The sequence below is a fragment of the Cupressus sempervirens genome, chromosome 1, assembly GCF_028749045.1.
Source record: "Cupressus sempervirens isolate cs-2001-9-10 chromosome 1, ASM2874904v1, whole genome shotgun sequence".
In the NCBI taxonomy this organism is placed as follows: domain Eukaryota; kingdom Viridiplantae; phylum Streptophyta; class Pinopsida; order Cupressales; family Cupressaceae; genus Cupressus; species Cupressus sempervirens.
In genome coordinates this window covers 506,536,273-506,563,567 of record NC_143118.1, presented here as the reverse complement: position 1 = coordinate 506,563,567, position 27,295 = coordinate 506,536,273, and the positions used below count along the sequence as shown (strand labels likewise).

At 36.0% G+C, this 27,295-nt stretch overlaps 1 protein-coding gene across 1 annotated transcript in view; it reads right to left on the bottom strand.

The window, feature by feature from the left end:
• Positions 1-7,231: 7,231 nt before the first annotated feature.
• GUN1 (s uncoupled 1) overlaps positions 7,232-27,295 on the bottom strand; it is a 31,711-nt gene continuing 11,647 nt past the window's right edge. The window contains exons 3-5 of the mRNA XM_089829194.1: positions 18,479-18,695; positions 7,988-8,172; positions 7,232-7,835 (exon numbers count right to left, since the gene is read on the bottom strand). Coding sequence (XP_089685320.1) covers positions 7,574-7,835; positions 7,988-8,172; positions 18,479-18,695 — 664 coding nt within the window. The 3' untranslated portion in view covers positions 7,232-7,573. The remainder of the gene's footprint in view (positions 7,836-7,987; positions 8,173-18,478; positions 18,696-27,295) is intronic.

Below are 27,295 nucleotides of genomic sequence, written 5' to 3'. Positions count from 1 at the left end.
TAGGGTTTGTTGGAATAGTTCTGGCTGTTTTCAAGTATTTTTGTGAAAATAATGGTCTCTAAATTTCAGAGCACTTTGAGGCCAAACAGACCTCACAATTGGCTTCAAAAGACATCAAAACTCTTATTTTCATATATAATTTGTCTATTTTGGAGACTGGGCAAATCTAAGGAAATTTTTTTTTGCCTACCAAGGTCATATGACCCTTGGCACGCATTCCAAGGCAAAAAGAAAATAAAACAAATCAAATTGTGTTTTTTTTTAAGCACCCACCTTCATCAGCCTACCGCCGCCACTAGCCACGCGCCACTGGCACCCCACCTAGCCTCCATTGCCCAACCCACAGTCACATGGGGGGTCGGGAGCTAATTCTTTAGCCCTTTTTCAATTTTTTGATTGGGTCGTGTTTGAAATTTTTTCTTTGTTTTCTGGAGGCACTATCAGTTTTTTGGCTCTAACTTGAGCATACAGAGGCATTTTTTGGAAAAAAAATACCGTTGGAAAGATGATTCCAAGATACACATGATGGTGAAGGTATTTTTTGGATTTTCTCCAGTTTGATACCTGTTTTTTCACTCGAAGTCAAATGATTTTTTCTATCTTCTAGGGGGCATAACTTGTTCATTTTAGCTCCGTTTTACGATCCAAAAAAAGGCGTCAGAAAGCTCTTCTCGAGCACTATCCATATTCTCTATTATTTTCATTAGTATTTTTCAAACGTAAATGTGATTCTCAAACTAGATTTTTTTTCTCTTTTCTTGTATACACATTCCTTCTAGCAATTGGAGTTCAATTTTTTGCATTGTGGGGTGGTGTTTTGTATTGTTTTTTCTATTATTTACATTAGTAAACTATAATTTTTTCAAAAAACAATCCAACACCTAAAACAATGGCTGAGACCTTTTCTTGTCTAGAACTTTTAACCCCTCATAACTATCACACATGGAAGTCCTTGATGACATAATTTCTTCGGTCAAAAGGGTTGTGGTCTTTTTAAGACACAGTGCAGCTAGTTTTATAGAGGCCTTTTGAGGTCATGCAACACAGGAACAAGATGGATGAGGCAATGGAGTTGATTGCTTTCTAGGTATCTGACAGTCTACAGTTTCATCTTAATGGGTGCAATACCCCTCTAGCTATGTGGACCAAACTTGACGGCTTATTTGGTATAGTGAATGAGTTCAAGACACTTCAGATTGAGGCAAAGATTAGCTCTCTTGTACCGGATTATTTTCCTTCCATTAAGGACTTCTTGATGAAGTTCAAACAACAGAGATCTTTATTGTAGGCTTGTGGGAAAACCAAGACTAACACTGAGGGCATTTACCTTATTCTTTCTAAGCTTCATGGAAACTTTTAGATTTTTGCTTCTATCTTCCATTCCACCATGGATGCTTTGGGTATTAGATTTACCATGCCATCCTTTGAGGTTTTTTATGATCATTTGACTCGAGAGCAAGCTAAACTCTCTTAGTTGGATTCTCTCACAGGCTCACAAACTTATGCATTGGTAGCTCAGACATCTTTTGGGAAAAAAGAGAAGAAACAAAAGTCACATCCTACAGAGTCTTAGATTGATTATAGTGCTCACGTCTCATCAGGCCCACCTCCTCCTAAAGGGGATAAAACAAAGCTAGATAGATTGAAGTGTGCTTTTGTAATAAGCCCAATCATGATGAGCCACACTACTATGAGAAGTTGGATGGTTATGCCAAATAGGTTTCGGATGTAACAGCTCCCCTTCAGAAGAGCAACATTGATATTCCTTCTACTTCTCATAGATCTTCTTCATCATCTTCATTTCAGTCAGATGGTAAAGACATAGGAAAGGGTCATGCATTATGTGCAACTACTACTCCACATTCTTCTAGATGGTTATTGGATTCAAGTGCTTCACACCATGTGGCATCTTCTCAAGATTTGTTCTCTTCTTTTGATGATTCTCCTACTCCACACATTTTGATGGGGAACAACATTGTTATGACTATATGTGGGAAAGGTTCTATTGACATTGATGATGGTATATTTCATGATGTACTATGTGTTCCATCCTTGTCCTCTAACCTTCTCTCTATTTATCATATTACACATAGTGGGACAAGGAAGACAGTTGAGTTTGCACAAGATTCAGTGCACATCAGAGATAGTGAGACAAGCAATATTGTTTTGATTAAGTAAAAACAAATTTTGAAAGGACACGAAACCTTTGACAAAGAGAAAACAAAGATATAGAAATGAAGGATCTTAACTGCGGAACACCACCCAACAAACTAAAGTGACACACCATAGTTCCCAACAAGAGGGCTACAAACTAGTCTAGAAATAAACAAAGAACCATCAAGATTTACATTTTGGTCCAATCTTTTGAGAATGTAAAGACATATCAAATGAAAGTTTGGAGGATTTGACTTTTTCTCCTTTAATTGATGTCCATCCATCCTCCATCTTCTCAACAGCCATCTGCCAATCCAAAAATAAACCTAAAGAACCAAGGTAAGCCGCAAGAGAATCCAACCCCCAAAACCCTCGCAGAAGCATGGGCATCAATACCCATAGCAATAGGAGTAAAGCCAGTTGAACCAGGACTAGCATCAGCAAAAGAAGGGATAGCCTTAGCAATATGATCCAAAGCCGCCATAGAGACAACATCATTATCATTTGCCAAAGAAAGAGCATTCTGAGGTGAACAATCCACCCCATCCCCTCCCTTGGAAGCTTTTTGAACCATATAATGATGGTCTAAATCTCCCAACCACCAAGAAGCTGATTTCTTTGATCTAACCTTATCAGATGAACACCACGTCGCGAGATGGCCAATCTTGTGACATTTCTTGGATCTGAAAGGAATACCCTCATAATCAAGATTATGGGTCCAAGAACCATTTAGAGAAGCCAAATTAATATGTTTAGGGAGACCCTTAGGAACATCAACCTACATAAGAATGCGAGCATATATATCATCTTAAACACATCAAAAGACTCTGAATCAACCATCTGGAAATCCGCAATGGCCTCCCCCACAGACTCCAAGACTGAATCTAGCCAAAGGTGAAGGGGAAGATTCGACAATCTTACCCATAAAGGTATCATATTAAAGTATTCAATAGCCAAATCAAATCCCTAATACCAAGGTTTTTCCATCAGGGGAAACCTCTCCTCCCAAGAGACACAATTGTTAAACAAGATGGTATTCGTATCTGCAGCATTCGCAAATTTCACAATTAAAAAAGCCCTTGCCATAGGGTAAATCTAAGTTGCATCAGTTAAGATTGGTTCCCAGTGTTTGGAAATCCACTCATGTAAATTTGGAAGACAGGACCAAAAACCCCTAAAACGAAAAATTGCAGCAATAGAGGAGTAATCATCCACATTTTTGAAGATCTCATCAGTAGTTTCATAATCTAGATTCACCACAATGGGTCTACTATAGAGACAGGCACAACCAAAGGACGGCTTCCCCCTCTCCCAACAAAGTCAGGACTGCCGAGACCTACCTCAAAAGCGGCCACATCCGCATAAGAAATCACAGACCTCCCGGTAGCAACCCAAGACCCAGAGAGTCGTCTGAGACAAGCAATGTTGTTGCTACAAGGATTATTGATCATTCTTCCTACATATACTCTTTCTTGCATTTTGGTCCACCATCTCCACTATCAGAGACTCACTCTGTTACTTCACGATAGACTACTGAGGTGAAGTCGAGTCACTTGAACTTATGTGTTGTTCCTAATACCAGTGTTGTGACTTCTACACCTCCACTTCCTATTCAGATTCCATCTATTGCACATGATTGCTCTTCAACATTGCCTACCATTATAGCTCTAGTTATCGAGCCACCTACTACAGTTGTTGAGGATATATCAGAGGACACACATCTCCTCTCAGATGATAGATTCAGCACACTTGTTATCCCACCTCCATTGGAGATTCTCATGCATTTTCTTTTAAGCATCAGCTAGGACTTCCAGCTTCACCTTACATTCAAGGGTTTCATCCTCCTTGTCCACTACCTTTGTTACTTTCATATTGGAGCCACATTGGTCTATTCATCGACACAAGAGTTATGCCATTTTAGGGGGGCTATGGAGTCTCAAGCTTTTATCATGGGGGGTTTCATTGTACTTATGGTTTTAAGAGTCTCTTGAGACATATCATTTGTACTTTTTCTTTCTATCTCTTTTTGGAGTAGGGTTTTTCCCACGTGGTTTTTCCTATTTCTTCATGTCATAGATATTTGGTTGTAATTGAGTACCTCATCAAGCCTTGTTGTCGGGACCCAAGTTTTCTTTTAACATTGTAGTTTCCTTGTTTTTTTCCTGCATTGTTTGTAGTTGCATTGTTGTTCATCTTAAGGGGGGTGTTAGAGTAAAGGGTTAATTTAATTTCATTTATTAAATTATCTGTACTCCCTTCTTAAGATTTCTCTTTATGCACTTGCATTTCCATTTAATAATTAAATATTAATTATTAAATATCATTTACCTCTCAGGGTTTCCCTTTTAGGTTTTACGATCTCCTATAAGGATTGATCAATTATAAATTTCATTCATTCATTCAATCTGATAATATATTCTTTCATATTTTCAAAGCCAAACCCTTGCCTTCTCTTTGTCTTTTCCTCTCTATAACAGGTTCTTGCATGTAGGGTGTTCTTCAGATTTTGTGGATTTGTATTCCTCAAATCCTTCAATTATGAAGAGGGGTTTGTGTGCATCCAAGAATAAAATTTGGTGAGAATTCTTTTTTGGATCATTTCATTCTCTCTGAAGTACTCTGCAAGTGAAAGAGATAGAAACCTCCTTTGTTCTCACTTGCGACAAGCAACAAAACCCATTTCATGGGCGTAGCCAAAATTAAGGTTGGACAAAATGTTTAATTTCATGGATAACAGGCTTACAAAGAGTGTCTCAATTCTACAAGGAATGTTCCACCAACAATGACATTTTCTCTATGATTATAGCTTGGACATTGCAACTTGGTGAAGATAAAGCCATCATCAAGCTGATTATGGCAAAACTAGTTTCTTAGGAGGCACTAGGAAGATTAGAGGAGATTTTAGCAAAATCTATTCCAACGCTAGGAATTAATTTGGGAGACAAATATAGCAGCCTATAAAAATTTGGGATACAAAGTACACACCTTTTGTGTGGCGTTTTGATGAAAGGTACAAAAACAAACGGTTTAGAGAGGCCAAGAAATGCATCTGTGGTGAAATTGGTGGTCATGATCGATTTCATCGATGAGAACATTGAAACAATGAAACACAATGCCAGGTGGATTTAAGGAGGATGAAGGTAAACTCAAACAAAGGAAGGAGGCAGTTATTAGTGACAAGGATTTCCCAAAAGCAAAAATCAATGTCTTGTTGCGTGAATGAATTGTCGGAATTGTAGCACATTGTTGACACTAATGGATGATCGACAATCTCCAATAGTACCTTGCTTCTCTCTATTTTTCCTCTTCTAATCCAAGGTTTTTTGCATGACCATGGTGTTTCTATGTACTTTTTCTTGTTTTGGCTCCTATTTAGACTATCATGATCTTTTTGTATTTATGGGTTGACATGGAGAATGCCAAATTTCTTGTGGGGTGAATTCTGTAATTACACTATGGCTTCTATTGATGCACTGGATCGTGAATGGATCTTGTTTTGGCTCCTATTTAGACTATCATGATCTTTTTGTATTTATGGGTTGACATGGAGAATGCCAAATTTCTCGTGGGGTGAATTCTGTAATTACACTATGGCTTCTATTTTGATGCACTGGATCGTGAATGGTCCCCAAATGGTATTTCTTTTGTTTTGTTTCAATTGTTGTTAGCCGCTGACCTACACTTTGGTTTGGTCAAGAAATTGTTCTAGGGATGGTGAAGCTAGTGGTTCGTCATTTTCAGATGTTATTGTAAGGACTCGATGCATATGCATAGCTTGCATGCCAATTTGTGTTATCAAATTTGTTACATTTTCTTTCTATTATTATGTAATGAAATCCACTATGGTCAATCTATGAGTTTTGGGCATACACCCTGCAATTTTGTTGTGAAAAACAGGTTGCAATCTGTTTTGTTTTTGACAAATGTTTGTTGGGCTAAAGTTGTTTTGAAAATTTCATAAACAAAAAATTTGAGGTTTGGTGATTATTATTGAAGTTTTTTTGAATTATCAGCACTAGAACTCTTATTGTAAAAGCTCTTTGTTTTTTTAATAAAACTAATTATCTTTACCGAGAAAAAATATTTGCTCCATGTCACACATGTTCTTGGTGATATATCACGAATAATCTAAATTACATTGCATACATAAAAAGATAATACAAAATTTCTCTTAAACTCTAAATTGTATATATTTTTTAAAATAATTTAAGGTAGACTTAATATAATTTGCACTGCATACTTAAAAATATTGGGATTTTATAACTCCTCAAATTCTTCAACGCTCAATTACAATGCCTATAGACCTCTCCAAGGAAGATGCACCATTGTGTCTTACTTGTCCATGTTAACCTATAGTCGACTCAATATAGCACTGTTATTTAAACAATAAAAACGGTTCTCAATTGTTCAACCCTTTTCCAAACAACAGTTATCAAGAATTAGATTGCATAGATATTGAATAAAATGTTATATGCTTAAGGATTAAGATGCTTAACAATTATAATTTATAGTATATACCCTTCATCTTAAATCTCTATATTAATATATTTTACAGAATGTAAATATTCCTGTATGCACTGCGAGGTGAGGCATTGTATTTCCATATTAATAGTCATTTCTTATTTCTATTGCTTAAAAGTAAAATCGAGAACGTCGCCTGCATTTTGAAGAATTACCAAAGAGGCTGTGGACACGCACACATAAGAAATTAAGAATGTGTACAAAAGGAGATTTAGAATATGAACTTCAGGAGATTTCAAGTATACGTACTTGGATACTTCAAAATTGGGGAATTTTCATCTTCCTTGTGTCAAAAATAAGCAAATGTGTCGATAAATGAAAAAGCTCTATTTAAAAGCTATTTACGAAATGGATGATTGTCGAGACACCTATAAATCTCACTTTTACTGCACCGATACTATAACAATAGTACCCACCCTAGCAGATTCTCAAGCTTTCATTACATTTTTTTGTTACTACGCCATACAGATTTCCTCAAGATATAAGCTAGATTTGCAAACTCTAATGACAAGGTTCATGCATGTTAGTAGGTCTTTCAAACTGATACAACTCGCTATTTTACAAGTGATTTATCATTGAAGATAAATTTAACTTACAGAAGAACTTGATCACTATTTTACAACAAGCTTATTATTGCAGAGAGAATAATAAGTAAATTTTATTAAATAAAGTGGAGGATAAAATCTCTTCTACTAATCAACAAGGCCTTCACTACTCTCATCCATTGTATGCCATGCCCTAACCTCCAATAGAGCAAATCGGTACCCAAAAAAAGGGGGCCAAAACAGCATCCATTTATCGTATGACATGCTATAACCTCCAGCAGAAAAGAAGGATACAAGGAAGGAACTCAACCAAAAAAGCGTTGTAATGGTTAGGCCATCAGAAGGCCTGACCTCTAGACTGGCAATAATTTCAACTGAGAAACTTGATCGATGATATCTGCTGAATTTACTCTTACATCATGAAGAACCAAAAGCTTCAATGTACCAGATTCCCTCAACCAAGCCCCCGCAATAGGGCCAGAACATATAAATCTACCTAAATTTAATTTGGCAACATGAAAAGGGGCACCTATTCCCGAAAGAAGTGCTTCCACTGCACGCCGTAGGGTGCTGTCCCCTGCAATTTTACTATGTTTTCCCCATCCAGTTAAGATGCTGCAAAAATTGTGACTAAATTTGATTATATCACACAGAAAGCAATGATGCTCACAGTTTTGCATCCTACTTAATATGCATATATTTCTTGCAATTTTATTAATAATTCATTTCATAAGAATGTGTAAACATGAAATAGAATATCATTATACCTTAATAATCTTGGCAGTTCATGCCCCTCGAACAGAATAGAACGGATACTAAGCAGCCATGCATGTAACATCGCCTGTGCTGCCCCAGCTGACATTAAATGCAAGTCCAAGCAAGAGTCGCACCATGCATTCTCCCAAACTTGTCGACGCTTGCCTTCAAGAACTACAAGTTGTGCCCCTCGCCTCTACACTCCACAAACATTAAGTCGGTTAAATCTTTGAATATATTGTTCATACTTCTGCAAGACTCAAAAGAGCATCAGAGGTGCCAAGAACGTACGCAACATTTTAGAAGCTTCTGAAAGACAAAAAATCACTAAGTTCAACAGCCAACTTCACTTTATACAAATCAAAATGCTGAAAGAACAAAAAACTGTATTGTGAAGAATCACAGGCAGAAGGAGTGCCATCTATTTACAAAACAATCACCAAGTTAAATGTTCTAAACATGTAGAAGTTCAAATGAAACACTTGACGAACAGTGTAAAATTGACAGCATTTAAAAAAACACAAATTAATTGAAGTTGTCGACTTGTATTCAGGGTTGAGGATTTGTTAACTTTTTTGTACCCACGTTCACTACTGCTGGGTAAACACACAGGCACTTATATATTTTTGTGTATAAACAGCTAACAAGTAGCGCTCACTCACAATCTGCACACACATGCCTATGTGCAATATACAATGAAAACATTTTTTTATTAGCCATAATTTGCAAACAAAGTATAACTTACATAAAGTAACAGCTGATAATTGATTAGTCAATTTCAATTTCAAATGTAAAAGATAAATCCAAAATATTTAACATTTGGTGCAATTCTACATGGAAAATCAATATAGATTATCAAATTTTTCTTTGGTTGTCTATATTAATATTATATTAGAAATAAATATTTTTACTGATATCCAGTTTTACTTGCAATCTAACACCAACAAAACAAGAAACCCATTGGAACAATGAAAGGACAAAGCAGGTAACCCTAAACTGGATGTGCCAGATGCCTTGCTGCCACTGCCAACAAGCTGGATGCAGTGACTGAGGAAGGAAAGGTGGAATCAACTAGAAGGTAGATAAGATAATACAAATGCAAGGAGAAGTGAAATAAAATGTGGCAATGGAAAATAAACCATTAGGCCATGGCTCCATCTTGCCAAGGTGAAAGGAAAAGTCAATGGTTCAGCTAAAGGCTGCTCCATGCAGAAGTAGTTAGGCCAGCAAAGAAACAACGTGCCAGGGCAACCTAAAAGGATCAAAGTTGTCCATATGCACATTCAAGAAATGAGGAAAGGGAAAGTGAGAACATGGAAAATTACCAGGACATGACCCTGATAAGTAGATTCAGTACCAGGAGCTAAATGACTTGGATAAAGTAGGCATACCAACCATTTCTGGAAGATGTCATGGCCCTTTACCCCCATGCAAACACATTCTCTGTTATGCATGATTTGGATGCTGATTGCAAAAAGGGTTTAGAGAAGAGTCCTTTGAGCTGCAAGACACTGTCATTCTAACTGAAACCATAGTTCCAAGTTTAACACTTCAGTGAAACTTCGGGATCTCCTCTATATGGGTAGTTATGCCGAACCTCCCTTCGCATTTTTGGCTTAAATCAAATCCAGAGAAAATTGGAATGCGTTAGGGAAACTTATACTCCTTTTGCCTATAATGCTAAGCATGTGGTGACCTCTACAACTAGGATCCTGGAAGAGATGGATACATCTAAGGGTCCAACTTTTAAGACAAGTGAAATGGCTGACATGCAGAAACAGGCATTTGAATATGAGAATTTGGGTTTTTGCCTAAGTTGCAAGGTTCATTCAAGTTCAAGTTTGACAATAGAAAAAATGAAAATTCACATGCAGTTGGACAAGCAGAATAAAATTGAGAATCAATTTGCCTTATAAATTTAATTTAAATAATAATAATAGATCTGCAATTAAGAATATATTACAATTAAACTTTAATTATTAAATGTCAATATTAATGAATAAATAAATAACATTAAATTTAAATCTATTAAGTATTAATATGATAATTAGAAATAAAAGATTAAATATTAATCTATTGAATGTTAATTGTTAATATAATTTTAATAAAAATCAACAATATTTATATTTTTCTATAGTCAATAATACATATTTAAGATGTTATAAACCATAGGAAGACCTAACAAAAACTTATTATAGATAAAACATAATCAACTCTCAAAAGGCTTATTACTCCCTACCAGAAATCAAAGTAAATATGCAAACAATTCCTAAAAGAAATGTGCTAAACTAGTATAGATATCTTAAATAAATCAATCTAAAGAAATGCCGATAGATATCAATTGAAATACTTAATTTAATTTATTACACCTGAACACATTTATATTTCATTGTATCTATATTTGGTTTTTTGGACTGACTTAAGTTTTTATTTAATTTAAAAATAAAAATTGATTATTTATTTCTTCAAAACTTATAATTTTAATAAATCATATTTTTATGTTATGTGGTGTTTATTAAACTTTTTGTAAAAATATATTATGTTTATAATGAATATTAAAATTCTAACGTGCAAATGGTTGTCAAATTTAAGCTAAAAAGGTAAGTATTAACATTAACACACCCACACCATCACACTCCACCCTTTCTTCCATTGTAGAATTCCCATCAGCATTAATAATTGGTCAAAGAAACTGTACTAGAAAATTTGTGGTTCATAACTTGTGACTCAGAAATGCAAAATGCTGCAGAAGAAACACTTGCCAAGGAAATGTGACTCCTGTTACACACCGAAAAGAAAATGCCCCAATGGCTAGCAAGCAAATAGGCAGCAGAAGAAATGTGTGCCCTAGCTTAAAGAACTGACTCATTGACTGCGTGGGTTTCGAAAACCTGTAAGAACCCCTACTAAGAATGTGTTTGCCGAAAAATACTCTATAAAGACTCTGCAACTCAATTTACAAAATTATATCCAAGGCTTTTCCAAACGGGCTTAAAAATAATTTCAAAAAGGTTGAGTGTGATATCAAAGTAAATATACAAACAATTCCCAAAAGAAATGTGCTAAACTAGTATATATATCTTAAATAAATCTATCTAAAGAAATGCCAATAGATATCAATTATAAAAATACTTATTTTAATTTATTACACCCAAAAACATTTATATTTCATTCTAACTATATTTTTTTTTAATACTGACTTATGTTTTTATTTAATTCTTAAAAAAATTCATTATTTATTTCTTCAAAACTTAATCATATATTTATTTTATATGTGGTGTTTATTAAATTATTTGTAGAAGTATATTATGTTTATAATAAATATTAAAATTTTGACGTGCAAATGGTTGTCAAATTTAAGCTAAAAAGGTAAGTACTAACATTAACACGCTCACACCATCACAATCCACCCTTGCTGCCATTGTAGAATTCCTATCGGCACTAATAATTGGTCAAAGAAATTGTACTAGAGAATTTGTGGTTCACAGCTTGTGACTCAGAAATGCAAAAGAAACACTTGCCAAGGAAATGTGTGGCTCCAGTTACATGCCGAAAAGAAAATGCCCCAATGGCTAGCAAGCAAATTGGCAGCAGAAGAAATGTGTGCCCTAGCTTAAAGAACTGACTCATTGACTGCGTGGGTTTCAAAAACCAGTCAAAACCCCTACTGAAAATGTGTTTGCCGAAAAATATTCTATAAAGACTGCAACTCAATTTGCAAAATTATATCCAAGGCTTTTGCAAACGGGCTTAAAAATAATTTCAAAAAGGTTGAGTGTGATATCAAAGTAAATATGCAAACGATTCCCAAAAGAAATGTGCTAAACTAGTATAGATATCTTAAATAAATCTATCTAAAGAAATGCCGATAGATATCAATTATAAAATACTTAATTTTAATTTATTACACCCAAATACATTCATATTTCATTGTATCTAATTTTTATTTTTTTTGGACTGACTTAAGTTTTTATTTAATTTTTTTAAAGATTGATTATTTATTTCTTCAAAACTTAATCATATTTTTATTTTATATGTGATGTTTAATAAATTATTTGTAAAAGTATATTATGTTTATAATAAATATTCAAATTTTGACGTGCAAATGGTTGTCCAATTTAAGCTAAAAAGGTAAGTATTAACATTAACATGCTCACACCATCACAATCCACCCTTTCTGGCATTGTAGAATTCCTATCGGCATTAATAATTGGTCAAAGAAATTGTACTAGAAAATTTGTGGTTCATGGCTTGTAACTCAGAAATGCAAAATGCTGCAGAAGAAACACTTGCCAAGGAAATGTGTGGCTCCTGTTACACGCCGAAAAGAAAATACCCCAATGGCTAGCAAGCAAATTGGCAGCCGAAGAAATGTGTGCCCTAGCTTAAAGAACTGACTCATTGACTGCGTGGGTTTCGAAAACCTGTAAAAACCCCTACTGAAAATGTGTTTGCTGAAAAATATTATATAAAGACTCTGCAACTCAATTTACAAAATTATATCCAAGGCTTTTGCAAACGGGCTTAAAAAGAATTTCAAAAAAGTTGAGTGCGATATTGCTAACAGTAGTATTTCAGACTCGGAGACTATCCATTCAACCAAAGCTGACTGCCAGAGAGGCAAGGAAATAAAAGTAGAAAGCATGGCTTATGATAAAGTGTGCTGGGGTTTCTTATTGTCTGTTCAAAAAAGATTAGGTTTTAACAAGTGGATTGATGTGATTCGACTTTGTATATCATCTCCAAGATTTTCAGTGGTTATAAATGGAAACCTTGGTGTAAGATCATAAAGAAAAAATACATCAATTCAGATGATGAAGACAGGATCTTTTAATGGCAAATTCCTCAGGTGGTTCAGCATTATGGAGATTTATATGGGACAACTGCTGTATAATTATTAATCACCTCTTCCAGAAAATTGGCAATGGTAAGAAGGGGGATGTTGCAGAGATTTGTAGAATGGAGAAGAAGCCATAGTAAATCTGATCGATAACCATGATTGGGTTATAGTTGAATGGAAGTTTAGATTTTTGTGGATTATGTGAAAGCCAGTGACAGCTCTAATTTTGAATGGCATCCAATTGCAAATATGTCTCCTCCCAAAGAGATGGTGTGGAGATTGCAGATATCCTTTGCAAAAGACAAATAATCCTGTTGAGCAAAGAGGACAAGATTATCTGGTGTGTCTCCAAATCAAGTACAATTATCAGGTTATGCTATGAGGTCCACCTTAAATGCTCAGGTAGATGATATTGGCCAGCTTCATTGTGTTAGCATAAAAGTGTTGCTCCTCAAGTGGGGGTTTTCCTATGGATGGCTTTACATGGGAGGATTTTAAAAGGAGCTATAAAATTGGAAGTGAGGGTCCCAATGTTTGTCCTATGTGCTTGGCCAGCAAGGAGTCTGTGAATCATCTCCTTCTTTGATGTTCCTTCACGTCAGCCTGAAGGGATTGTTTGATGGAATCTATTAGTTAGTGGGAAGAAGTATGTTTGGTGGAGCTGTCAATGGTTGCCTAGCATATTTGGAAAGAGCGCAACCATAGAATTTCCTGTGGTAAATCAGTGCTCAAAAAGAACATTACTGAATGTGTCTTTCCACCAAAAAAAGGCATGGGTGTTCTATTGGATCAGGTCGTAGTGGGGAAAGGTAATGTTGAAAATCCTGTTATATCCAGCATTACCTGCAAATAGGAAGGAAGGTGAGAACAAAGAAGACCAAGTTCTCTTGCAAAGAATAACATGAAAGAAAATTGTGACAGCGATTAACTGTTGAGAAGCATTACTTGCAGAAGATAAAATTGTTGCTGCAGAGTTCTCCTTGGAGGTAGTGACTCATTTAAGAGCTGAAATGGTGGCCTCAAAAGTGAAAGATCCCCAACCAAATCTGTCCATTTTTTTCTGATTTGTTTGTTGCTGTTGGGAGGTGTTTTTGATTTGTTTGCAAAGATTTCTTAGTTCAAGTTCCAATGCCAATGTTTGTTGGAATTTTTCCAGGTGAAGCATGTGAATAGGTATGCTATTTAGTATTTGAACTCAAAATGCAATAGAATAAATGTGATGAAACACCAGAATTCTGATTTATTAAAACCAGCATTGCATTTTTTCAAATGAAAGACTAAACACTACAACAAAAATTGGCATACTAGGAAGTCCAGCACTCACTCCAAGAATGGGGTCTTCATTGAATAAAATCACAATAAGATTGGCATCCAGCTAACTAGGTGGCACCAATAAGTTTTATTCAGAATGCTGATAATGTCTGAAAACCTAATTTGAAGGAATCTCCAACACCTATGCCTGGCCTGCACGGGCAAGACCATACTAACTGATAAACCCTCAATCTGCATCAAACTGATCCAATCATAACTCTCTACAGTTTGAATGAATCCCACAAATGATCTGCTGATGAATTTGATCTAGAAGTTGTTGCACAAATTCCAAAGCCTGATTTTCAACATACAGCTACAGGATAGTGAATGGCCCAAGGAATGGTATTGATGATGTAGAGGGATGTATGGCTGATACAGATGAATCTAGCTTTCTCAGATCTGTCCCAAATTGCCCTTTAACTGCTGTAAACTCAGCCTAAATTGCTGTCAATCTGCCCAATGGTGAGTCCCGAATGAATTCAACTCCAAAGGAAGGCTGGAGTTTTGTCCAACCTTCTGAACTTCAGGGAGTTTTCGTTCCCAGAAGCTTCAATCTGCTGCTCAAACTCTTCCTCAAAGCTCAAACTCAATTATCAGCTGTAAAAATGAATGAATTTAATTATAAATGCCCAAATGGCTGCCTCCAATGTTCTTTTATTGTGTCAAAGCCTTATTTGATTTTAGGGTTGCACTCTCTTATTACTTTATAATTTATTATTTATTTTATTTAATATTAAAGTTGATACTTTATTGCTTAATTTTTATTCAAAACCCATCACACAGCCACCACAAAATGAAAACTGATGACGCACGTGCCATCCTAGTGATGTCTAAATATAGCAAGCGAACTGACAGTCCCATCCTAAAACTTAGAAATTCTCCCCAAAAAATAGGAACTGCAACAAAAGCCTCTAAAATGATCCTTGAGGTCTCTTGACATGTTCTGGTCAATTCCCAGTCAATCCCTAAAAAATAGAAGTCTATGTCAAACCATCCAAAATATCTCAAAATGTTTCCCGTACAATTTTCCAATCTCCTCCTAAAAATAAGAGACTGCTCGAAATATCTAGAATGGCTTGTAAAGCTCCTTGCTAAGCTGCACAACCCCTAGTTGGGTCACTCTACTGAACTATGAGAACACTTGAATATAGGCCAACGTCTGTTGTAATCTGAACTGCCTGAAGGACATTACAGAAAGCGCTGACTTTGGTCATAGATATTAGAGTTGATAAATGAATCTCTTGCTTGGAGAGGAGATGAAGAAGATTGAGGAATTATTTGTTTTGAATGATTCTTCACATGAAGATTTTATTGCAGAAATGGATAATGAAGGAGATAAAACTATGTTAGTGAAAAAAGAAGTGAAAGTTTCAAAACCGAAAAAAAAACAAAGTGTTGAGTAAATGAATCCTTAGGATATATCATAGTTTTGAAAGCGGAAGTGGTGTGTTGTGAAGGCCCCATATTTAATGAAGAAAAGTATATGAAGGTGAAGAGAATCTCCTATGTGTAGAGGAGGCTAAGAAGATTAAAGAAATGTTTAGTTCTTATAATACTTTGCACAGAGATTTTCTTGCAGAATAAGAACTAAGGCAGAAAATAGATAAATCGAAGTCCATTACATGGTAACAAATAGTTATCACAGTGCAGTAGAAATTCATCCTTTAAAGGACATGACAATATTGGTTACAGTGGGAAAAGAAAGAAGATCCTTGATGAGGCTCTTGATGATCAAATGGTTATGGCGCTTTTCTATTTTCATTATATCACTTATGCTGATCTGATTGCAGGTAGAGTAGTAACAAGTAAGAAGCGTGAGATTGCAGCTGGAGGATGCAATTTGAAAAGCACAAAATTGTTTGTAAATTGGGATGTATAAGAGAAGGAAATAGTTATAACAGTGGTTGGTCCTATGAAGAAGCTGTGACACACAAACCACAGATAACATTTGTTGATATGCAAGAAGCAGATAGAGAAAAGTGATGGAAAATTATAGTTTCCATAATGTTGTTAACTCTAATTTAAAGGCATGAGTAGTGACTACAGAAAAGGAAGCAGAAAAAAGATGGTGGTAAAAATATCTGATTTCCGTAATAATGTTGGTGTTGTGATAAAGAAATATCAGGTAAAGAAAAAGAAAGGCAACAGTACCAATTTCACATGCAAAATCAAAGAAATAGAGTGCAGCTCAAAGTTGATTTGGACTTGACTTGGACTGCCATGGGTGTACAAAAGGTTGGGGTGATGGGACTCTCATGGTGAAGAGCTCACTTGACTCTTCTACATCAAAATACAAACAGGAGGTTAGCAAGGCAACAATACCAATTGCACATGCAAAAACATAAATAGAATACAGCTCAAAGTTGTTACAGGTTGACTTGTACTGCCATGGGCAAAAGGTGGGTGAAAGCTCCCTCATGGACAAAAGCTAACTCTTATTTATCAAAATACAAACCGGAGGTTAGACAGTGGATTCTATATTTGACATGTATTCACAAGCAAAGCACCTCTCCTCCAAGTTGGCTGGTGAACTCAGCTTGGATATATTGGATCATCCTCAGCCATAACTATTAGGCTTGCTGCAACAACGAATGGAGATAATTGTGACCATGAAAAGTACTTTAAATTGGACTTTCTCCCAAGTTCAACGATGAAGCATCAATTTATGTTGTCCTATTCAATGTTAACGATGTCATTACTGTAAGTCCAAAACTCTATAAGAGGGGCATTTCTACTTTAAAAGGGCACAATACAAGATTCAGTTGAATGGGAAACATTCTGTGTACATTTTCATGTTGCCAAATTTAAGGTCTACATGGTGGGTACCTCAAGGTACAAGAGGTTGCTAAATGCCAATGGTAGATTTGCTACTCAGAAAGGAGATGAGATAGGGATGTGCATAGGTGTCAATCTCAGAGAGGGCAAAAATCAAAAAGTACTTCAGGGTAATGGTAGAAAAGAAAGTGCCAACTTTTGGATGATATGCATCATCTGCAGCAAGGCAAGAGGGCATCTTGGTGTGATAAACAGTTCTGCAACCCTCACTAACCCTATGGTTTTTGGGAACATAAAGCCTTCTGAATGGGGGAGCCATGGTCCAAAATTTGATCAAGAAAATTGGACCAAGGTGTCGCATTCCACTCAGTCGAAGACAGCCCTAAAATGCATTAGTCAGAATAGAATCTGGCATGGTATGTTACACCTCCACAAGTTTCGAAATGAAGTTGCAGACCTCAGAATGATCAGAAAACAATTTTGCTGGATCGGCAGTTTTCACAGGCAGAAAGCATGCAACTACCCTGGCAAAAATACAACTGCTGTGGTATTTTCAGAATCACCAATTAAGTAGATTCAGCAATCTCGGTACAATGCACACAGAACGTGTAATGTAAAAGATTCTATCATTTGATCAGTCTTTTTGGATGTTCAGTATCTCATTTTTTAGACTGTGAGAGTTTATAAGAAAGGAAAATAAGTCATTTGACAAGATTAGATGATAACTTAAGGGAAACCTCCATCTTTATGTAGTTTTTGGTGAAAAACGGTCAGTTCGGAATTTTCGATGGTGCACAGAATGTTGAAGGTGTTTGGAGCCAACATTTTGTCATTGTAATGTTTTAAATACACCATAGCAGCATCATGACACCACCAAAAGTGATTGAGATACTCGAACGAGGAGCATAGCTCAGTCCTGCTTGAGATCTCTACCTGATTTGACGTTTGTCCAGGATAATTCTTCTGTTCAGACTTGTGTCATACAATCTATTGTATACTTTCAATCTATTTTCAACTCCCTGACATGCTTTACACATTAAATGAGCATTAACAATGACAATGGAGTCAGATAGACATTTGTCAGCTAGTTCACAACGTATCAAGGAAATATTAGTGAGATGGCATTGTAAGTATCCATTGTTGATGAACAAAGTTAAGGGACACGCTCCCTGTTTACAGATGACAGGACTTGTCCAGCAGATGGCTATCAATAGGAAGATTGAAGCATAAGGCTTTGTCATCGAAATCATCGATGACAAGCATGTTGCAAAAAGTTGACCATGGTTCCTAATACAAGAACATTACGAAAAAATGGTTTTCAGCTGAATAATATTATTACTCTATGCATGTATGCAATAAGAAACTCAAGTTCAACAGGACAAATTAAATTGCATTTAATCCTTTTTAAAATTTATGATTTTTGTACAATTATCTGAATCTAAGATGAATGTAAATTGCATATAATCCTTTTTCAAATTTATGATTTTTGTACAATTATCTGAATCTAAGATGAATGTAAATTACACGTTGATTCATACATGTACAAATATAGATTAAGGTGAAATGTTATACAAACCTGGCCAAAATGCCAAAGCATATCAGTGAGAGCATTATAAAAAGCTGAAGCAGTAGAAGAATCCATCCGAGTAACTTCGTCGAAAAGCACTTGAGCTTGCCCCCATATTTGATCCCTAAAGCCCATAAGTAACCCATGGGCAACACCGTACACACGACTATCAAATAAGCGCAGCTCTTCTAACAACATGGAAGCTTCTTTGAAGGATCGACAACGACTGTAACCATAAGATACGAAAGCCTTCTAATGAGAACACTAAGGTAATCATAAAATAAGCATTAACATGCACCAGAAAATTATCTGTTACTTTGGAAACAATTAACATTGCTAAGCTCAACTTAAAACTAATTGATATACAATATTTAGCTCCCAAGGAGCTACAAAAGAGATGTGCAATGAAAATGCATACTGTCTGCATCCTTTGATTAAGTATACTGGCTTCTGATGACTGCATATTATGTTGGACTTTAAAGGGAAACAATCCTGAAACAAATAAATCACCGCACAAAGAATGGCCACGAAAACATTGTATTTTGCTTAACATCAAATTTGCATGAGGCCAAGGAGGCCAAAGCTCAAAGAATCATTCTTGACAGAGTAAGAGATCATTTTATTCCTCATCTATCGGGGAAAGATACTGCCAAGGAGATGTGGGATATGCTCACAAGCTCTATCAGAGTGACTACCAGTGTCGTAAGATGATGTTCAAGGACTCTTTGATCTGACTCGGACATTCAAAACTCTCATATGACACACCAATTGTTCAATACACAGTTATAGATCTAACTCAGCACACCCATGTCACAAGGCAAAGTGTAAATATTATTGCTACTACCAACCCTAGCTTTCAACATAGAAATGGAGACAGCAATGGAAATAAACCCCATTACACAGCATGATGAATAACACAAGCATTATTCATGAAACAGAAGCTGAAAGTGGGGAACATTACATTATCAAATGATCTATGATACTTCAGGTACAGGATACAGTGGACTGATAAACAATGTACAGGATAATTTAGAGAATATTGAGTGCAAAAGTGTTTGCGGGTAGGTTTGTCTATTGACATACTCTTTGTATCAAAAGTTATTTCTTATTAAAGGGCATTAGATACATAAATAAATTCATCTTACAGAAGAAATACCACTATCAAGAAAACATTGACAGGATATTTTAGCATTCACCAAATGCAAAAGTATTTCAAAGCAAGCTTAACATAATCTATGTATCAAGCCCATACATTATCCATAGGTACTTAATGAAAATAAATATATACAGCTCACACAATAAATAACACTGTTATAGGCATTGCTGTCACCTGTCACAACTGATCCATTGACCATACATTCACAGCCTCTCTTTTAAGGTTTATAACTTTATTGTCTTTTTTCAAATGAGTTTTTGCAACATTGACTATTTGTTTTGCTGGCTTTTAGTCAGCCTGCAGGAGACATGCTGACCTAAACAACCAAATGCATTTTGTTGCGCCATAAAAAAAAGACATCCAAAACTGTTAAGAATAAGGAGAGATAAGGGAAGATAAAGGGAGAGATACATGCCATCCATAAAGGTTAAAACATCACATATAATAAGCTGGACTCCAGATACATGTCCTCATGGACCACTGACATTGACATATCTGTTATGAGTCTGACTTCAAGTAAAAAGAACACTTACAGTAATCACTCCAGCATCTGCACCTGTCAGAATCATCTCAGTCCACCATGTGAGCAAAGATCTTAATACAAGGAAAGGGAAGAACCACAAGAAGCCATAACCCTAAAGAGATAACTAGCATAATCATCTCCCTTGGATATCCAAGAGATACATGCAAAAGGAAAGTTCATTGGATTTGTTATCCTATGCATGACTCCACATTGGAAGGAGACTATCACCTTTTTGAAATTATTAAAGAAAGTCCTACGACAGGAAAATTTACATGAGTACACAATTTGGCTTCACAATGATAATATTCTTTAATTATGGTCTCGTCATTCTTTGATTTTGGGCTGTGGGAGAGTCATATAGTATATACCAATGTAACTCTTGTGAAGAGATGAATTAGATGGTACATATGATCTACAAGCAAAAAATTCCACAGTATACATTTTTACATGAGGCAGCCTTCTCAGGAAATAATTAAAATCTACCTGAACTGGAAATTATTTTTATTGCTGGTCTAAGGCATGCAAATTCCAAATAGAATAATTTACCACTCAATTCAGGAAAAAAATAGCAGAAATTTCTCAAGATTTTATCTGATTTGCCATTTGATACATCAATCTCATAATGTTGCACATCTCCTTGTGGTGCAAATTTGCTGCCCAAATCACCACTTTAGTACATAGATTGAAACAGTCACAGATAACACAAAACAAACAAAATCTCCCAATATCAACAGCCGTAAAAGGTTATTCACTCTGAATTGACTATAATCTCATAACAAGTCGTTCTGCAGTTGCAAATTGCCAGATCAGTCAACCATTCCCTCAAAATCAGCTAAATCTCATAACAAGCCAATTTGAGGTTGAAGATTGTCGAATTGGTACACTATTTGCTCAGAATTAGCTACAGTCTCATAAGAGATTCAACGTATTGTAACAGAAATGATAGAATGGTTCATCATATAGCAGTATACTAGATGAATATGCAAATCTCATATTAAAAATAGGTAATAGCAATGTGTTAGATTATGTGAAACCCATCTTACAGTATCATGTTGATTTTGAAAATTCTTGTTATACACCTTTGGGGCATATTCATCTATTTGCATTCTATGTACATTGTATATGGAGCTTACCTGTATTTGTGAGCACCTTGTATTGATTGGCCTACATGTGTACAGTAGATTATATTATGTTTATATTAGGGTTGATACCATCCATGGGCTGGACTATCTTCTCGTCATATGTATGAATCATGTATAAATTGAGGCAATGCCTCTCACCATTTTATCCACTTCACTCAAAATATATTTGATATTACAACATTGTTTATTCTCTTTGATAATTTTCAACACCTCCACATGTTGGCATTCTCCCTCTGTTGCTTGTTGAATTTATATTTCCTAAGTTGTTAGTCCTAGTACAGTACAGGTACAAGTACGAGCACCGGGTATGGTAAAAGAAATTCCTTTAGTACAGGTACAGTTTTAGCTATAAATATGATACATGTATTAAAAATATTATAAGAATAAAATCAATGGCACTTATAATTGTCAATTAACTAAATATTTAAATACCTCTTAATTTAAAAAAATCTAAGTTACTAATGCGGCCTCCTGGAGCCTGGAGGCGGATGCAGGATGCGTTTGGAAGCTTTGTGGATGCTGGCAGGATACGTTTATTAAGTGCTATATATATATATATATATATATATATATATATATATATATATATAAACAATTAATGCTGTTTAGAACTTAGCTACAGACCAAATCACTGCACAGAACTCTGTGACAGACTTAGTCGCTGCCCAGAACTCAGCTACAGGCCCGGTATGGGCCTCAATCAGCTTGTACGACACCCTTAATGGAGTATTTCAGACTTATATGGAACTTCTGTAGCAGTCTCTAACATAGAGAGCTCCTTCTGTGGCGGTACGATCCTCCAGCAGGTATGCATATAGTACTAAGCAAAGGAAGCCTTTGAATGTGCAAAGCCCTACTCCAACCTTGGATGGTTCTCACAAGACTTCCAACATTGCCCAGATTGGTATGGCCAGCAGATAAGACAATTTGTAACAGCAGTTGGCACTCAATAAACTCCCGACAGATAAGACAATTTTATATATCGATAGATAGCTACAGACACATCCATATGCATCCGCAAACCTCCCCAAAAAAAAAATCATGATTCCCACATCCATTTCCGAATCCGCATCCGAATCCGTAACATAGGAAAAAATTATAATACAAGTAATTCATATTTCAATAATTTGCCAAATTATAAATACCAATAACGAATCAAAATTTAATAAAGTTAAAAATCTTTCTTCATCAAAAGCATTGAAGTCAGCAGTTGGTTTAATTTCATTTGAACCACAATTAGCTATGGTGCAATTCCCACTGACCACATCATGGGTTAAAGCTAGAGACTTTGGCCAGTTGTGCATCTGTAGCATCTTAGTTAGCACACTTAAGAGTTTGATCCTTGTTCTTTGTCACATTCCCCACCCCAATACGATCAGTTGTCTTATGTCACAAGAGACACAAGTTGAAATGCACAAAGACCAAATCTTTTAGCTTTTTATTACCCTTCAAGTTGTGATTAGCCAACTAGATGGAGTATTTACCCCAATTCCGCTCAACTGAGAAAAAACTCACAACCTATGGAATTCGGATGAAACATTTGCTATCTACCATTACAAAACATTAATTATAATTGTAGTAGCAAATAAAAAATAAGCAAGTCAAATAAAAAGATGCATACTTGAGAGAATTTTAGTTGGAGGCTATAAGTAGAGAAAGCCTCAGTCATGTATGTAACACCATTCATGAACATTATTTTTGTGCTTAGCTCGAAGAGAACAGTCATTATGATTCCTCGAAGTTATGAAGTGGCCCACAACAAAACTTTATACATCTACATCTAATAATATTGTTCTTGACACAATATTTTAACTAAAAACCTCTTCTTCCCTCTATGTACAACCCTACTTGAAAAGGAAAATATCTCTATGCTATAATACATTAGAGATGAAGCAAATGCTAAGAGATGCAAGGCCATGGCCTTGTTCCAACAGTCAATAATGATCCTTTGCACGCTTTTGAAAAATGCTTCTGCTGAGTCATGCTCCTTAGTTTCTATTATGGTCCTTATTCTTTCCACCATTAAGCCCATACCATAACATATTTTACTTATACATGGGCGACCTATACCTAACCATGCAAAAAATGGGGTGAAACTGAAAACATATTCCACATGAACTTACCCCTCATCATCTAAGCCCAATGCTTTGACATTCTGGACTCTCTCTATACTTGATGGCCTCCAAACTCTACAAGGATTGTTGCCGACCATAGCAATCATCACACCTTGTACCTTTACAAGTGTCACAACAATTGTGCGTGATGCAAAGCAAGTTTTGGCACCCTATATGGTGTGAAAGAAAATAAAAAATAAAAATATTGAAATATAGACAGCATGTCACATATTAATAATTATAAAATTAAATAGGAAATAGAAAAATAAAATTTAAATTGCCTTCGACAACTCCAAGTTGAAAAAGGTCTTGAAAATAACTTGTGACACATAATGATTAGTCACAAATGTTTGAATCTCCTATACCTCTATGTAGATTCCTTTGATCCACTTGATTAATTTGCCAATCATTGGCAATATCGAATTGAGTGGGTGGACAGCACATGGTGTCCCAAAAACATGCCCATACATACTGTCCACTATAAAACCATCCTACAATATTCAAAGTTATCTAATATGATTAAATAACAATTTTAAGAGCTGCCGAATAATGGATTGTATAAGGATTTTGGCAATGAAAATCACTTCATTTGCTTGCCCCCCTGATCCACTTCCTTCAATAGCATTGTTCATGTTCAAGGCACTCCAATGACATTAATCAATGGTCTATTTTTGCAATCTTTCCATCCATCAAAAATGATAGGCATAACTATTTCAAAGTATGTATGCTTGATTTCTCTCAATGATGCCTCTACTAAAGCATTCTCCTCCACCCACATGGTGGTTCACGCCTTTTCATACCCAAGACTAACATAATCAATAGATACATAGGCTATGGTCATCACTGTATCTCATCAATATGATGATCTAACAAGGTTGAAAGAAATCTTGTTGGCATAAAAGCAATGTATATTGCTCTCATCTACGTGTTCCTCACTTCATTTATAATATCTCTAGTAGACAAAAACCCAATATGTTGTCAAACGTATGTCCAAAATAGATGATGGAACTATTACAATAATAGATAAGACGTCTATTATTAGTTAATGGTTATCTTGTAAATATCTTTAGCTTTAGTTTGCTTTCGTTTTTTGCTTTCTCTGGAATAGAATGTTTCTATTCTTTATGATCGTTTCCTAAGGAAACATCGTCTCTTCCTTTTGTATAAATTGACCTTTCGGTCTCTGTTATTAATAAGCAAGTATTTACCAATTACCTTGTAATATGGTATCAGAGCTAAATACTTAAATTTTTTCGGAAAAATTTATAATTTCTTCTTGAAATTATTTGTTTAAATTTTTCCAAAATTATTTCAGCTAATTTCTCCAAAACCCACCTAGGGTTTTTCTGCTTGGAGAAATTCTTGAATTACGGGTCTGCAAATCGCATGGAAATCGTGGCCATTTTTTGGAGACTCGCGTTTTTGGGGTGAAAATCTGCATGTTTCTATATCAAATCTTCATGCTCTTAGCCGTCTCAGTCTGTCATCGTGCTCTGGGAAGCAGATTCGACCATTTTTCATCAAGAAATCTGAACTGGATCTACAGAATGCTGAAACCAAGAAGCTTTGCCAGAAGAGTGCTATGACTCAAAATAAGTTGCAATTACAAAACTTCGTTTTTGTGGAAAAAACGGTAAAACCCAGAATCTCACACAACCTTGCGTATTACAGACAACTTGAAATGATTTTTGAGGAGAAAATCAACAAACCCAAAATTTCACGCAACCTTGCGTATTACAGACAACTTGAAATGATTTTTGAGGAGAAAATCAACAAACCCAGAATCTCACGCAACCTTGCGTATTACAGACAACTTGAAATGATTTTTGAGGAGAAAATCAACAAACCCATAAAAACAGAAACAGATTCAGAAGGCGAAAAATGCAGCTTCGCCTTGATCAGGACTCAGATTGGTAAAAGCTCTCTATGGTTTGAAGCAGGCCCCTCGAGCATGGTACATCAAGATTGATACGTACCTCAGTGATCAAGGCTTCAAGAGGAGTTCTTCAGACTCAAATCTGTACATCAAGACTACTGACAGTGACATCATCCTTCTGGTTATCTATGTGGATGATCTGATCATCACTGGCAGTTCGGAATCTTTGATTCAGGGAATCAAACAACACTTATGCCAGTCTTTTGATATGACTGACCTTGGGCTCATGCATTATTGCTTAGGTGTTGAAGTTTGGCAACAGTCTTCTGGTATATTCATCTCTCAGTCCAAATATGTCAGAGCCTTGTTAGACAAATTCCGAATGCAGGATTGCAAACCTGCATCTACACCTATGGAGAAAGGTCTCAAGTTATCAGCCAAGTCTGATTCTCCTTCCGTTGATGATACTACGTATAGGCAACTAGTAGGCAGCCTCATCTACCTATCTGCTACTAGGCTTGATATCAGCTTCACAATCAGCTATATTTCACGCTTTATGACAGCTCCTAAGGCTGATCATTGGATGGCAGCAAAGCGTGTGCTTCGTTATGTGAAGGGCACTTCTGATTATGGACTTCTGTATTCTCGGAGTTCTAATCCTAAACTCAGTGGGTTCACAGATTCAGATTGGGCAGGCTCTGTTGATGATAAAAAGTCAACATCTGGATATGTGTTCAGTTTGGGATCCGGTGCAGTCACATGGACCAGCAAAAAGCAGCAGGCAGTTTCTCTCTCTTCTACAGAGGCTGAATACAGAGGGACTGTTAAGGCAGGATGTGAAGTTGTCTGGCTTCGTCGGATGCTTGGGGATATGCAGATGTCACCAGCAGGACCGACTACTCTGTTTGTTGATAATGAAGGCGTTATCAAGTTAGCACGGAATCCAGTCTTCCATGAACGAACCAAGCATGTGGATATTCATTGTCATTACATACGACAGCTGGTTGAAGACGGGACTATAGATCTGCAGTATGTTCCTACCTCAAATCAGACTGCAGACATTCTCGCCAAGCCTCTTGGTCTTGATAAGTTTGTCAAATTCAGAGGACAGCTTGGTGTGTTAGATAGATTAACCATTAAGGGAGGGTATTACAATAATAGATAAGACGTCTATTATTAGTTAATGGTTATCTTGTAAATATCTTTAGCTTTAGTTTGCTTTCATTTTTTGCTTTCTCTGGAATAGAATGTTTCTATTCTTTACGATCGTTTCCTAAGGAAACATCGTCTCTTCCTTTTGTATAAATTGACCTTTCGGTCTCTGTTATTAATAAGCAAGTATTTACCAATTACCTTGTAATAGGAACCACCAACCACATGTCCACGAAGGCTTTTGACCAAATTGGAACTTCGGTGAGACAAAAATCTCACTCTTAACGCCAATGAAAGTCAATGTCTTTTGGTTGAGCCTTGTTAAGTGTAATGTGCATGTAACATCCCTAATAGACGAAAACCAAGTACGTTGACAAAACCCCAATAATGTTCCTCCATTATGCTAATGAGCATGACTCAAACCATATGGTGCAGCCAACAACCATGTGTCCATGAGGGAACTACACTTTGTTGATAATTTGATGGACAGAAATCCCAGTACACCAATGAGTGTTGGTTCACCTACTATACAAGATTTTGGCATAGTGGTTCTCTATGTTAAGCACGGCATGCTTGTAATGCCCTTGGTAAAAGAAAACCCAGCAGTGTTAAAGCCCAACAAACAATCCTCTTTCACATTGGTGTGTACCCAAATCAGATGGTGGGGTGGACACACGTCTACCAAATGGTTCACCTCTTGACATTCTAGTGAGATGAAAACCTAGCTATTGGCCCACCGTGTAGTTCTAGTACAAGCCCACTAGCATGATGGAGAAACATTTGTCAAGGTTCAACACTATTGCAATTTCATCTAGCAAGGGCATCACATCATTCTAAAAGAAATTTTCCAATGGTCCTCATTT